This window comes from Schistocerca americana, chromosome 5 (assembly GCF_021461395.2).
Source record: "Schistocerca americana isolate TAMUIC-IGC-003095 chromosome 5, iqSchAmer2.1, whole genome shotgun sequence".
Taxonomy (NCBI): domain Eukaryota; kingdom Metazoa; phylum Arthropoda; class Insecta; order Orthoptera; family Acrididae; genus Schistocerca; species Schistocerca americana.
The window spans coordinates 134,408,255-134,422,212 of NC_060123.1; the positions used below are offsets into that span (position 1 = coordinate 134,408,255).

Sequence of the window (13,958 nt, forward strand, 5' to 3'; positions counted from 1 at the left end):
GGATGCTTTACATAAGACTGAATCATAAGAAGCTACACACGGAAGAATACATCCATCTTCAAGACGCAGTCATAAATGACGGAAACATTGCCGGCGTTGGAACAATGGTAATCTTACCCTCATCATACATAGGAAGTCCGAGACACAAGTGACGAATGCACTCGAGATGACATGACCTACATAAGAAAATATGGATGACCTGACCTGTTCATAACTTTCACATGCAACTCACCGTGGCCAGAAATCAAAGAACACTAAGATACGGACAAGCCTCCATGCATCGACACGTCATAGTAGCACGAGTTTTCCGACAAAAACAAATGAGATTTATTGAAGTCATCACAAAGTACCACATCTTTGGAACCGTTATATGCTGGATATACGCAATCAAATAGCAAAAACGAGGACTACGTCACTCACACAATCTCATATGGCTACACGACAGAATTCGCTGCACGGATATCGACAAAATCATCCAAACTGAATTTCCCAATCCACAAGAAGATCCGGAACTGTACGACATAGTAGAGAGAAACATGATTCACGGACCATGCGGGCGATTAAACCCCAATTCACCGTTTGTGAGTGATGGAAAAAGTACAGCAAAAATACCGAAAACCACACTTGGACGACACACAAACCGGAGTTGGTTGCCATCCCAAATACAGAAGACAATCACCCAAAATCGGTTGTTTCCCAGAAAAAATAATAATGCGAGGCAGCGACGAACTGGAAATAGATAATCAGAGGGTGGTACCATATAGCACACTACTTTCCAAAATGTTCCAAGCGCATATAAACGTAGAATACTGCAATTCAGTACATTTGGAGAATGGACAGAGAGTTTACTTCACAAAAGACACCGCCAGAAAAACTGCAAGCGAACCACCTCAGATCACAGCATTAACAGCTTTTTACCAACTGTGCCAAACGGATCCATTCGCAAAAAACATTACTTAATATCGACGTCCCTACCTATTATAAGTGGAACACAACAAGAGAAATCTTTCAGCGATAAAAACAAGGAATTCCAGTAGATCATCCAAAAATCATGCAAAATGGCGCACTACGCCAAGTACACAGCGCACATCCGAAATGTGGCGAAAGTTTCTGTTTCCGGATGTTGGTACACGAAATACGGGACCAACAAGTTTCACAGACCTCAAGACTGTTGAGGGCTACCTATGCCAGACGTACAGAGAAGCATGCCACCGCTTAGGACTACTGAAAAAGGGAAACCACTGGAAATTAACACTACACAAAGCTTCGCTCACAGCCTCAGCTGAACAAATGAGAGACTTACTCGCCTTAATTCTAACAACATGTAATCCATCGAATCCAAAACAGCTATGGGACTCCTTCAAAGGGAGTATGAGTGTTGACATACTGCACTAAATCCGACAAGCTCATCCTGAACTGACAATCGAATTCAGCGACGACACCTTCAATGAAAAACTCATTCACCTCGAAGATAAATGTTTAGCAGTAAACAACCAGACCTTGGTACAACTTCAGATGCAAGCAACACGAAGAGATGCTATCAGCGTGCTAATCTTCGAAATTGCAAAGGAAAAAAGCTACAACATCAACGAATTATTTCAATACATTACTCACAACAAACGACTCCTCAGTGAATGACAATCATAAGGAAATTACAACGTTATCATGGACCGTACCAACAACAAAACTTGAGGAATTATTTACTGGGACTCACCAGGCGGGACCGGGGAAAACGTTTCTAACAATCTACTGCTGGCGGAAGTACGTGCTAAACGACACATCGCACTTACGCTGGCATCATCCAGCGTTACAGCCACACTTACGGAAGGAGGACGAAGTGCCCATTCCGCCCTACGACTACCTTTGAATATAGGCGAAGAATATAACTCCTGGGATGTTAAATTTCCAGAACATCTGGACGTGGTGAACTTCCAAAACAAGTTCAAATTATCGTCTGGGGGGGGGGGGGGGGATGCACAATGGCACATAAAAAATCATTCGAAGCCAAGGACAGAGCATTACAAGGCTTGCGAGGAAACTCTGAAGCGATGGGAGGAGCTCCACTCGTTCTCTCACAAGATTTTCGACAAACACTTCCTGTTATCCCCAAGTCATCACAAGCAGACGAGATCAATGCATGCTTAAAAACATCATATTTCTGGCCACACATACAAGTACTGTGACAGATAAAAAATATGAGAGTTGAGCTATCGAAAGACGCACAACAGTACATTTTACTCAACGACTTTTACAGCCGGCCGGGGTGGCCGAGCAGTTCTAGGCGCTATAGTCAGGAACTGCGCGACCGCTACGGTCGTAGATTCGAATCCTGCTTCGGGCATGGATGTGTGTGATGTCCTTAGGTTAGTTAGGTTTAAGTAGTTCTAAGTTCTAGGGGACTGATGACCTTAGAAGTTAAGTCCCATAGTGCTCAGAGCCATTTGAACCATTTTTGACTTTTACAAATAGGCGAAGGCACATATCCTACTGACCAGATGACTGGCTTCATTAAACTCAACAGTGATGTCTGCAACATAGCCACTGCTGAAAAAGAACTCATCGACCAAATTTATCCAGACATTGTGCACAACTATACCAATTCGGACTCGCTATTTGAAACGACACTTTTGGCAACTAAAAATAATATTGTCGACGATATCAACATTTTCAAAAGAAAATTCTCGGTGAAGAGAAAATATACAAATCAATCGAAACAGTGGTAAACGCTGAAGAAAGTGTGAATTTCCCTACACAATTTCTAAACTCTTTGCAATTACCAGGTATGCTATTACACTGCCTTTGACTTAAAATTGGATGTCTGATCATACTACTCATAGATCTCAACTCGCCAAAACTATGTAATGGAACAAGGGTGATCGTCAAACAACAATCGAATAACATCATCGAAGCTCAACTTATGACTGGAAAGTTCAAAGTACCCACGCTATTTACTCCGAGAATACCATTGACCTTTACTGAACTGGCATTCAAATTTAAAAGACTGCAATTTCCAGTCAAATTAGCCTACAGTTTTGCAATTAAAAAAGCGCAAGGACAAGCTTTAAATTATTGCGGCATCAACCTCAAAGACTTCTGCTTCTCTCGCGGACAGCTATACGTAGCTTGCTCTCGAGTACGAAATTCGAAAAATTTGTGCATATACATCACGTATAACAAAATGAAAAATGTTCTTTATAAACAAGTATTGTAAGTAGTTAGAATATGCCTTGAATAAATATTTTTACGTCTTGTACTTTAACAAGTATTGTAAATAGTTTAATATACTTTCAATAATTTTTTTATTTCTCATGTTTTAAAGTGTATGCCTTTATTTCAACTACCACACAATCTCATATCAACTTCATGAGCAAAGCGGGGTACTCCAGCTAGTTATTTAATATAGCTACTAGCTATGTATATGAAATGTGAAAAAGTTTTCTCCGGGCCTGGCTATTTTGCACATAAACAGTTACATTGGTGTAGAAATTGTGAAATGTTGGAAAAATGTTGGAAAAATTAAGTAACTATCAATTTACAGCATGAAATGAAACTTTTCTGCTTTCTCTTTATCTGTATCTCTTAAAGGGAACCTCCCCATCGCACCGGACACTGGGATCGCCGGACGTGGTAACGTGAGTAGCTGCGGAACGAAAGGTCCTTGGTTCAAATCTTCCATCGAGTGAAAAGTTTAATTTTTTATTTTCAGTTTATGTGACAAACTCTTATGTTTTCATCACATTTTTGGGAGTGATTATCACATCCACAAGAAAACCTAAATCGGGCAAGGTAGAAGAATCTTTTTACCCATTCACCAAGTGTACAAGTTAGGTGGGTCGACAACATATTCCTGTCATGTGACGCACATGCCGTCACCAGTGTCGTATAGAATATATCAGATGTGTTTTCCTGTGGAGGAATCGGTTGCCCTATGACCTTGCGATCAAATGTTTTCGGTTCCCATTGGAGAGGCACGTCCTTTCGTCTACGAATCGCACGGTTTTGCGATGCGGTCGCTAAACATTAAACTTATTACAATGAACAGAGACATCAATGAACGAACGGACAGATAATAACTATGCATAAATAAAGAATGTAAAATTTTCACTCGAGGGAAGACTTGAACCAAGGACCTATCGTTCTGCAGCTGCTCACGCTACTACGGGACCACGGCGCTCCTGAGCTCAGAATGTCCATGATGTTGCCTATGTCGCCCATGGACTACTCAGTTTGTATATTTTGCTTATTTTTTCACAGTTCCACACAACTTCTTCCTGTTTTCTCAATTGATCAGTGTTCAGTTTATCAAGGCCTATCCACTGTGCCAACTTATAACTAAATCTGAGGGGGGTGCGATGGGGAGGTTCCCTTGTTAGTAATAATAGAATACCGATCGATATTTAAGTATATCACATTTCATGTTTTCTGAGCAAAACTAGAAAATTTAAAAACTGAAAAAAACATTAAAATAGTTCGTGAAATGATATGTCTAAAAATAAGAAATAAAATAGATTACAGAAACTTTTGTCACGCTTCATTTTCCGTACATGACGTCTCACACTATTCAAAAGTGCGTCAAGTATTTCTCCAACCTACTTTTCTTCTTACTTTTAGACAAATTACTTCGGAAAATATTTTTCCGTGTGTGTGAAATGTATTCGCAATTTCGGAGAGGGACAAGCATCAGCTGTATAATGGCATGTCGACGATGAGAATTTGTGCCAGACCGGGTCTCGAACCCGGATCTCCCGCGTTACCATTAGGCTGTCCGTGCACGAATCCCAGCCAGACTCAAACTTCCATATGTCAGCAACCTGTGCTCGTACATCCATTATGGATATTCCTGTACAGGGGAGACATTTTAAGGGGCTCCGGAAAGGCTCAAAATCATGAAAAGTTCAATTTTTACTTTTTTGCGTTTTCTGAATCTGCAGACTATTACCTTTTAATAGATATATAATTTATTCAATTCCGAAGACTACAACTATTTTTAAATTTTTTTTGAAATGTGTTCTACATGGGCGTGACCCACTGTGGCGCTGTTAAACTGCTGTCAAATGGTGTTATTATTAACGTCCGTGTTCATCGGGTACATTTTAGTGATGTGAGATAAAGTATGTGTTGTGGCTAACCTGTGATGGTTCAATATATATCGCTGGTGTGATTGTCGATTGTTTCATGTTTATTTACTCTGTCGTTATCTCGAAAATATTCGTAATTAATTCTGTTTCTTGATTCTCTGTTTTGTTGAAGTATAATAATGAGTAAAAGTAAAGTTATTAGAAATCCTCTGAAGGCTTTTAAGAAAAGGAGAAATGTTGGAAAGCCAAAGGTATGTGTTATTACTTTAAACAATAAAGACGATAACCAAGTGAGTGAACCTAACCTCTCAAGTACACCTGCCCATAGCAGTCAAAGTGGGAAAGAAAATACTTCACAGAAGAAGCTTGGTTCAATGAGTGAAAACTATGAATGTTTTATGGGCGAATCGAATGTGAATGAAATATTTGATATGTCGGTTCTCAAAGGAATTTTTTCAAACTGTGTAAGATGTATTCATTGTAGTGAAGTTGGTCTGGAACTCTCCATAATAAAGCACGTAGGACTTGCTAGTGAAATACAACTGAAATGTGATAAGTGTTCATACATGACCACCTTTTGGAACAGTGTTTCAATAACTGCAACTGAAGAAAATGGTAGCAAAATCTACGAACACAACAACGAGCGATGCTTGCTTTAGACAAGGAATGCCTTCGGGCTGCAGACAGGGCTGTAAAGAGTCTAGAAATACAAGCAAGAGTAAACAGGAGGAGGAACAAGAGGAAGCTGGAGGAGGAGTTTGCAGAGGATGAAGATAATCCATCCTATGGACCTGGAATGCGCTAAAAAGTTAATCCAATCTTTGTCGCTCGATTCCCAAAACTTTTATTTTCTCATACTAATTACATGTTTTCTAAGGATCTTCCAAACATATTTGTTTCAAACTTTCAGTAAATGTTACACAGTACCTTCTGCATAATTTAACACAGCCTTTTTCCAAAAAACTGTATATTTTTGGATATATAAATAAAAAATTGCAAAAAAATGTTGTGAATTTTCATTACAATTGAAAAAAAATCATCTTTAATAACTGAACTAAAATTTTGTAAAATCCATGTGTTAAGTTGTAGCTCATATTCCAATAAATAATCTGTAAAAAGTTCAACTTCCTACCTCAAATACTTTGTGAGGAAAGATGTAATTTATAAGCGTTATTTTAACATTGCAAGTATAGGGCGTTCCGGAGCCCCTTAAGTGAAAGTCGCTTGCCCGGTGTCGACAGATACACTATCTGATCAAAAGTATCCGGACACCTGGCTGAAAATGACCTACAAGTTCGCGGCGCCCTCCATCGGTAATGCTGGAATTCAATATGATGTTGGCCCACCCTTAGCCTGGATGACAGCTTCCGCTCTCTCAGCCATACGTTCACTAAGGTGCTGAAAGGTTTTTTGGGGAATGGCAGCCCATTCTTCACGGAGTGCTGCACTGAGGAGAGGTATCGATGTCGGTTGGTGAGGCTTGGCACGAGGTCGGCGTTCCAAAACATCCCAAAGGTGTCCTACAGGATTCAGGTCAGGACTCCATTCAAGCCTGTCCATTACAGGGGTGTTATTGTCGTGTAACCACTCCGCCACAGGCCGTGCGTTATGAACAGGTGCTCCATCGTGCTGAAAGATGCAGTCGCCATTCCCGAAGTGCTCTTCAACAGTAGGAAGCAAGAAGGTGCTTAAAACATAAATGTAGGCCTGTGCTGTGGTAGTGCCACGCAAAACAACAAGGGGTGCGAGCACCGTCCATGAAAAAGACGACGACACTATAACACCACTGCCCCAAACTTTACTGTTAGCACTACACACGTTGGAAGATGCCGTTCACCGGGCATTCGCCATACCGACACCCTGCCATCAGATCGCCAGATTGTGTACTGTGATTCGTCCCACACAACGTTTTTCCACTGTTCAATCGTCCAATGTTTACACTCCTTATACCAAGTGAGGCATCATTTGGCATTTACCAGTGTGATGTGTGGCTTATGAGCAGTCGCTCGACCATGAAATCCAAGTTTTGTCACCTCCCGCCTAACTGTCATAGTAGTTGCAGTGGATCCTGATGCAGTCTGGAATTCCTGTGTGATGGTCTGGATAGCCGTCTGCCTATTACACCTTACGACCCTCTTCAACTGTCGGTAGTCTCTGTCAGTCAAATCAAATGCTTCAAATGGCTCTGAGCACTATGGGACTTAACATCTGAGGTCATCAGTCCCCTAGAACTTAGAACTACTTAAACCTAAGGACATCACACACATCCATGCCCGAGGCAGGATTCGAACCTGCGACCGTAGCAGTCGCGCGGTCTCTGTCAGTCAACAGACGATGTCAGCCAGTGCACTTTTGTGCTGTACGTGCCCTTCACGTTTCCACTTCACAATCACATCGGAAACAGGAGACCTAGGGATGTTTAGGAGTGTGGAAATCTCGCGTACAGACGTATGACGTATGACACAAGTGACACCCAGTCACTTGACCACCTTCGCAGTCCGTGAGTTCGGCGGAGCGCCCCATTCTGCTCTCTCCCGATGTGTAATGACTACTGGGGTAGCTGATGTGGAGTACCTGGCAGTAGGTGGCAGCACAGTGCACCTACTATGAAGAATGTATGTTTTTGGGGTTGTCTGGATACTTTTGATCACTTAGTGTAAATACGATATTGCAGTGTCTGTGTTATTCCGAATTACGGTGTAATGTTACATCGGACGTTTATGCACGTCCAAAGGAACACTGGATTGTAATTCGGAATGCAACAGGCACTACAATACCGTATTTTACCGTATATTTCCAAAAAATTTTCACGGTAAGGGAAGTTGTGGCCTAAGTTGCACTGCCAGGTAGAGTAGCTGCGATGCTTTGTGTGCTCGCAGGGAACACGTCGGGCGCTGCGGCCGGCGTGGTGCTGCTGGCGGAGCAGCGAGTCGAGACTAGGGAGGCGTGCGGCAGGCAGCCGAACCGCGTGCTGCTGATCCAGCGGCCTGCCGTGGGTCAAGCGGCGGCCGCGGGCGGCGGCGGGGGCGGCGGTGGGGGCGGGTGCCCGCGGGCGCCCTGCCCGAGCATCGCGCGGCCGCGGCCCGCCTGCCCGCGCAGGCCACGCCACCACACGGAGCCGCTGCTGCCGCCCTCCGGCCTGTCTCGCGAGCCGCCCCCGCAGCCAGCAGGGGAACTCCCCGCGGCCGCGGCCGCGACCCCGCGCAGCGCCAGCCTGGAGGAGAGCGCGCCCGGCGGGGGCGGCCACAGCTGCGGCGTCGGGCCGGCCCCTCCAACTCTACAGGTGAACGAATTAACACACAAGCTTGCAAGTCTAAACATCACACGACACAGACTACTTCTGAGGACGCTACAAGTGTCGCGCGGAATTAGCCGAGCGGTCTGAGGCGCCGCAGTCGTGGACTGTGCGGCTGGTCCCGGCGGAGGTTCCAGTCCTCCCTCGGGCATGAGTGTGTGTGTTTGTCCTTAGGATAATTTAGGTTAAGTAGCTTGTAAGCTTAGGGACTGATGACCTTAGCAGTTAAGTCCCATAAGATTTCACACACATTTGAACGCTACAAGTGTATCACACTGCTCTCTTTGAAGCTATAGTATGCTTTCCAGCAAGTGCATGGGCTCACCATATGAAGTGAGGAAAGAGGAGCATACTACTCAGAATGTTGGATGCTTTCGGTACCAGTTCAGTAGAAGCTCTGTCTGTGGTTCTGGGGACTTATTCTACTGATATCATCAGTAGAAGTCATTTCGTGTAGTTTTGGAGACTTGGTGCATTGATATCACCAATGCTTTTTTTCTAAAAAAAAGTTTGAGGGTACTCCGACATGGGATATAATGCAGCGAAAATTAGTTATAACTGAAGCACGGGATACCACCCGTCTGCTTTCAGCCATGACGTCATCAACATGACGAACAAAAAAAATACTAAAAAAACTAAAAAAAATGGTATCGGACTCTTCAGGCGAGCTTGCTCCAAAAGTCAGGCGATACCGAAAAACACATACAAGAGAATGTGGTATCGAACACTTCAGTTTACATCACCTCAAATGAAGCATGCGCTTTGAGCGTACGCATATCCGTTTAGCACTACCATCGACCACTATTAGCGGGCGAGGGCACTGCATAGTTGTCGATCTGGCTGCCAGCGATTGAGTTGTTGAGAACGGTTGTCGCAGCTTCGAAATGCTTGCAACACTCAATGACATCGATTTTTCCACTCTTCCAAGTTCTCAACATCGTAAAGAAATTTCTTTGTCGACGAAAAAGTTTATGGGTACGCGTCCCACAGCGTTCCCCCAGAAAAACAGCACTGGATGTCACTATCCGTCACAGAGGAGTGCCAGACTGGCCAAAGGCGGGCAGAGATAACAATATTCGTGAAATTAATGTGGACAACATTGTAGAAATGCATCAACAAAACTGCTGATGCCTTGACACGTTGACAATGGTAGCGGGAGACGACTGGCGGAGGCTGTCGCATTTTCTCCTTCTTCCCCAAAGTATGGGAACGACTGAAGCTGAAGCATGCAGATCAGAACTGTGGCACAGTTCATTGTGTGACCAGCCACGGCCTGTACCCAGCACATCTGATTCAAGGGGGCCACAGCCAGAGTGCTACATACACATGTGAGACTTGTGGGTCCCCTGAAGACACAACATTACACTGCAACACCGTCACATACGTAAGACCTGTAACAGAATATGATGACATCAAATAAATGTTATGAGACCCAGACAAATGAATGTGTTCTTGGTAATACCACTGACAAGGCTTCAAGACGACTGCACGACATCTACAGAAAAGAAAATCCGTACAGGAGATATCGAACAGGTACACGACAAACACACCATGGTCGTTGGGAGGACAAAACTCAGACACAGACACAAACACCAGTGTAGAAGCAAATACAGAAAACGATACAAAAAATGGTTCAAATGGCTCTGAGCACTATGGGACTACCCCGGCGGAGGTTCGAGTCCTCCCGCGGGCATGGGTGTATGTGTTTGTCCTTAGGATAATTTAGGTTAAGTAGTGTGTAAGCTTAGGGACTGATAACCTTAGCAGTTAAGTCCTATAGGATTTCACACACATTTGAACATTTGAACTATGGGACTTAACATCTGAGGTCATCAGTCCCCTAGAACTCAGAACTGCTTAAACCTAACTAACCTAAGGACATCACACACATCCATGCCTGAGGCAGGATTCGAACCTGCGACCGTAGCGGTTCCAGACTGTAGCGCCTAGAACCGCTCGGCCACACCGGCCGGCAGAAAACGATACAGATCGACAACATCAGACACAAGTAGATTCATAACATAAGGAGTGTAACACCTAAAACAGATGTCAGTTGACTGGTTCACACATCTAAACTGCACTTAGGTTTTTTTTTAAAATTTGTTGGCTTTTGGGCCATGTCGATGCAGCCATCTCGATAGTAATGTCAATTTTGACGTTAAGAAAGTGAGGACAATACAACATCCAGTCCCCAAGTAGAGAAAATCACCAGCCCCGCCGGGAAACGAATCTGGAGCCCTGTGCGTAGCAATCACCCCATTTACCACGCGGACCTGCACTTTAAATGTGATAACTAGATAATATAAAGGTTAATGACTAACACAAACAATGAGACAGTGATTACATCTAAAGAATATGCCACATGGGGAGGCGAGTTTCGAAGTTCAAGCTCCGAAGCTCCCCTGCCGCCTACGGCATTAAGGAAAGCAGCATCACACACACAAACAAACAACAGAATAGCACACGTACAAAATGTAGAACTATATCTAAATATAGCAACACAAATAGAGCAGTGGGTACACCCTACACAAGCACATGAAATGTGTACTAAGTACTACTAGTCCTTAGACAGTAGAAACAGATACATAGAGCATTATTCATGATGTATTTCATTTAGTAATATAACAAAACAGGCTTAATGTTTCTGCCAAGGCCCTCCCACCAGGAACAGCAACAACATGAACCATAATCTGTATGTTAAATTTCGTTTTAACAGTGAATGAAAATCTGTAGATCGTCCCTTTCCTATCTTTTCACAATTTTACTCTAAATTACAAACATTTATTATTTTACCCCTCCGTCTCCTCATCTGATTTAATTCTTTTTGTAATTCATTGTAATTAGTCTTGATTGTATAGCTCAAAACGTTTTTGCTAATAATGTGGAACAACGTCTCATCAAATGTGCAGTTATACACTACTGGCCATTAAAATTGCTACACCACGAAGATGACGTACTACAGACGCGAAATTTAACCGACAGGAAGAAGATGCTGTGATATGCAAATGATTAGCTTTTCAGAGCATTCACACAAGGTTGGCGCCGGTGGCGACAACTACAACGTGCTGACACGAGGAAAGTTTCCAACCGATTTCTCATACACAAACAGCAGTTGACCGGTGTTGCCTAGTGAAATGTTGTGATTCCTCGTGTAAGGAGGAGAAATGTGTACCATCACGTTTCCGACTTTGATAAAGGTCGGATTGTAGCCCATCGCAATTACGGTTTATCGTATCGCGACATTGCTGTTCGCGTTGGTCGAGATCCACTGACTGTTAGCAGAATACGGAATTGGTGGGTTCAAGGGGGTAATACGGAACGCCGTGCTGGATCCCAACGAGCTCGTATCACTAGCAGTCGAGATGACAGTCATTTTATCCGCATGACTGTATCGGATCGTGCAGCCACGGCTCGATCCCTGAGTGAACAGCTGGGAACGTTTGCAAGACAACAAACATCTGCACGAACAGTTCCACGACGTTTGCAGCAGCATGGACTAACAGCTCGGAGACCATAGCTGCGGTTACCCTTGACGCTGCATCACAGACAGGAGCGCCTGCGATGGTGTACTCGACGACGAACCTGGGTGCACGAATGGCAAAACGTTATTTTTTCGGACGAATCCAGGTTCTGTTTAGAGCATCGTGATGGTCGCATCCGTGTTTGGCGACATAGCAGTGAACGCACATTGGAAGCGTGTATTCGTCATCGCCGGACTGGCATATCACCCGGCGTGATGGTATGGGGTGCCATTAGTTACACGTCTCGGTCACCTCTTGTTCGCATTGACGGCGCTTTGAACAGTGGACGTTAGATGTCAGATGTGTTACGACCCGTGGCTCTGCCCTTCATTCGATCCCTGTGAAACCCAATATTGCAGCAGGATAATGCACGACCGCATGTTGCATCTCCTGTACGGTCCTTTGTGGATACAGGGAATGTTCGACTGCTGCCCTGGCCAGCACATTCTCCAGATCTCTCACCAACTGAAAACGTCTGGTCAATGGTGGCCGAGCAACTGGCTCGTCACAATACGCCAGTCACTACTCTTGATGAACTGTGGTATCGTGTTGAAGCTGCATGGGCAGCTGTACCTGTACACGCCAGGCGTATCAAGGCCGTTATTACGGCCAGCGGTGGTTGTTCTGGGTACTGATTTCTCAGGATGTATGCACCCAAATTGCGTGAAAATGTAATCACATGTCAGTTCTAGTATAATATATTTGTCCAATGAATATCCGTTAATCATCTGCATTTCTTCTTGGTGTAGCAATTTTGATGGACAGTAGTGTAAAATGTACGCACTGTTTTTAAACTACGAGACTTGTAGGTCTTTAGATATGCAATAAATTAAATGAAGCGAAATCTGCAGGTGGAGGACGCGGAAGAGTGGTGTGGCGTGGCGCCGTCCAGGGAGAGCTCAGCTAGCGAGCCCGAGGAGGAGGCAGAGGTGGAGCCTGCGGCCGCCGGCAAGAGGCACGGCGGCAGGATCGAGGTGTCGCTCTACTCCGGCGGCAGCCAGCGCGAGGACATCCTCAGCGTGTCGGTGGAGGCGGAGGAGCCGGCCATGGTGCGCGGCTGCGGGCTCCGCAAGACGGCGCCGCCCGCCTCCGTCCGCAGGCCGCCGCCCCCTGCAGACAAGGCGACGGCCGGGGACCCCGCGGTGAGCTTTTCGCAGCGCCTGACGCCTGCAGCTTCACAGCTACGCTACTGGCCAGACACCAGGAAGGATAGCAAATAACAAAATTGTACTTACAATGAAATAAACACCCTTAGCGGCTTACAGGCGTTGACATACATCAACGGGGATAGATGAAAATGTGTGCGGGAGTCGAACCCGGGATCTACTGCTTACATGGCAGACGCTCAATCCATCTGAGCCACCGAGGACACAGAGGATAGCGCGACTGCGGTGATTTATCTCTGACACGCCTCCCGCGAAACCCACATTCTCAACGTATTGTCCCGCACTACATTCGTAGTGCCCCTGCCCATTATACTCATTACTCGCGGCGTGTTGTCGATTCCCGTAGGAGTTCGAGCACTATTTGTGCATTCGCACAGAAGAAGAAGATGGTCAAGTGGCCGGTGAGCCTTAACTATATATATATATATATATATATATATATATATATATATATATATACTCCTGGAAATTGAAATAAGAACACCGTGAATTCATTGTCCCAGGAAGGGGAAACTTTATTGACACATTCCTGGGGTCAGATACATCACATGATCACACTGACAGAACCACAGGCACATAGACACAGGCAACAGAGCATGCACAATGTCGGCACTAGTACAGTGTATATCCACCTTTCGCAGCAATGCAGGCTGCTATTCTCCCATGGAGACGATCGTAGAGATGCTGGATGTAGTCCTGTGGAACGGCTTGCCATGCCATTTCCACCTGGCGCCTCAGTTGGACCAGCGTTCGTGCTGGATGTGCAGACCGCGTGAGACGACGCTTCAATCAGTCCCAAACATGCTCAATGGGGGACAGATCCGGAGATCTTGCTGGCCAGGGTAGTTGACTTACACCTTCTAGAGCACGTTGGGTGGCACGGGATACATGCGGACGT

The 13,958-nt window shown here is 44.9% G+C and overlaps 1 protein-coding gene across 1 annotated transcript in view; it reads left to right on the top strand.

Moving 5' to 3' along the window:
* LOC124616239 (translation initiation factor IF-2-like) overlaps positions 1 to 13,958 on the top strand; it is a 64,634-nt gene that overhangs the window by 11,191 nt on the left and 39,485 nt on the right. Inside the window, exons 3-4 of the mRNA XM_047144543.1 lie at positions 7,958 to 8,361; positions 12,746 to 13,036. Coding sequence (XP_047000499.1) covers positions 7,958 to 8,361; positions 12,746 to 13,036 — 695 coding nt within the window. The remainder of the gene's footprint in view (positions 1 to 7,957; positions 8,362 to 12,745; positions 13,037 to 13,958) is intronic.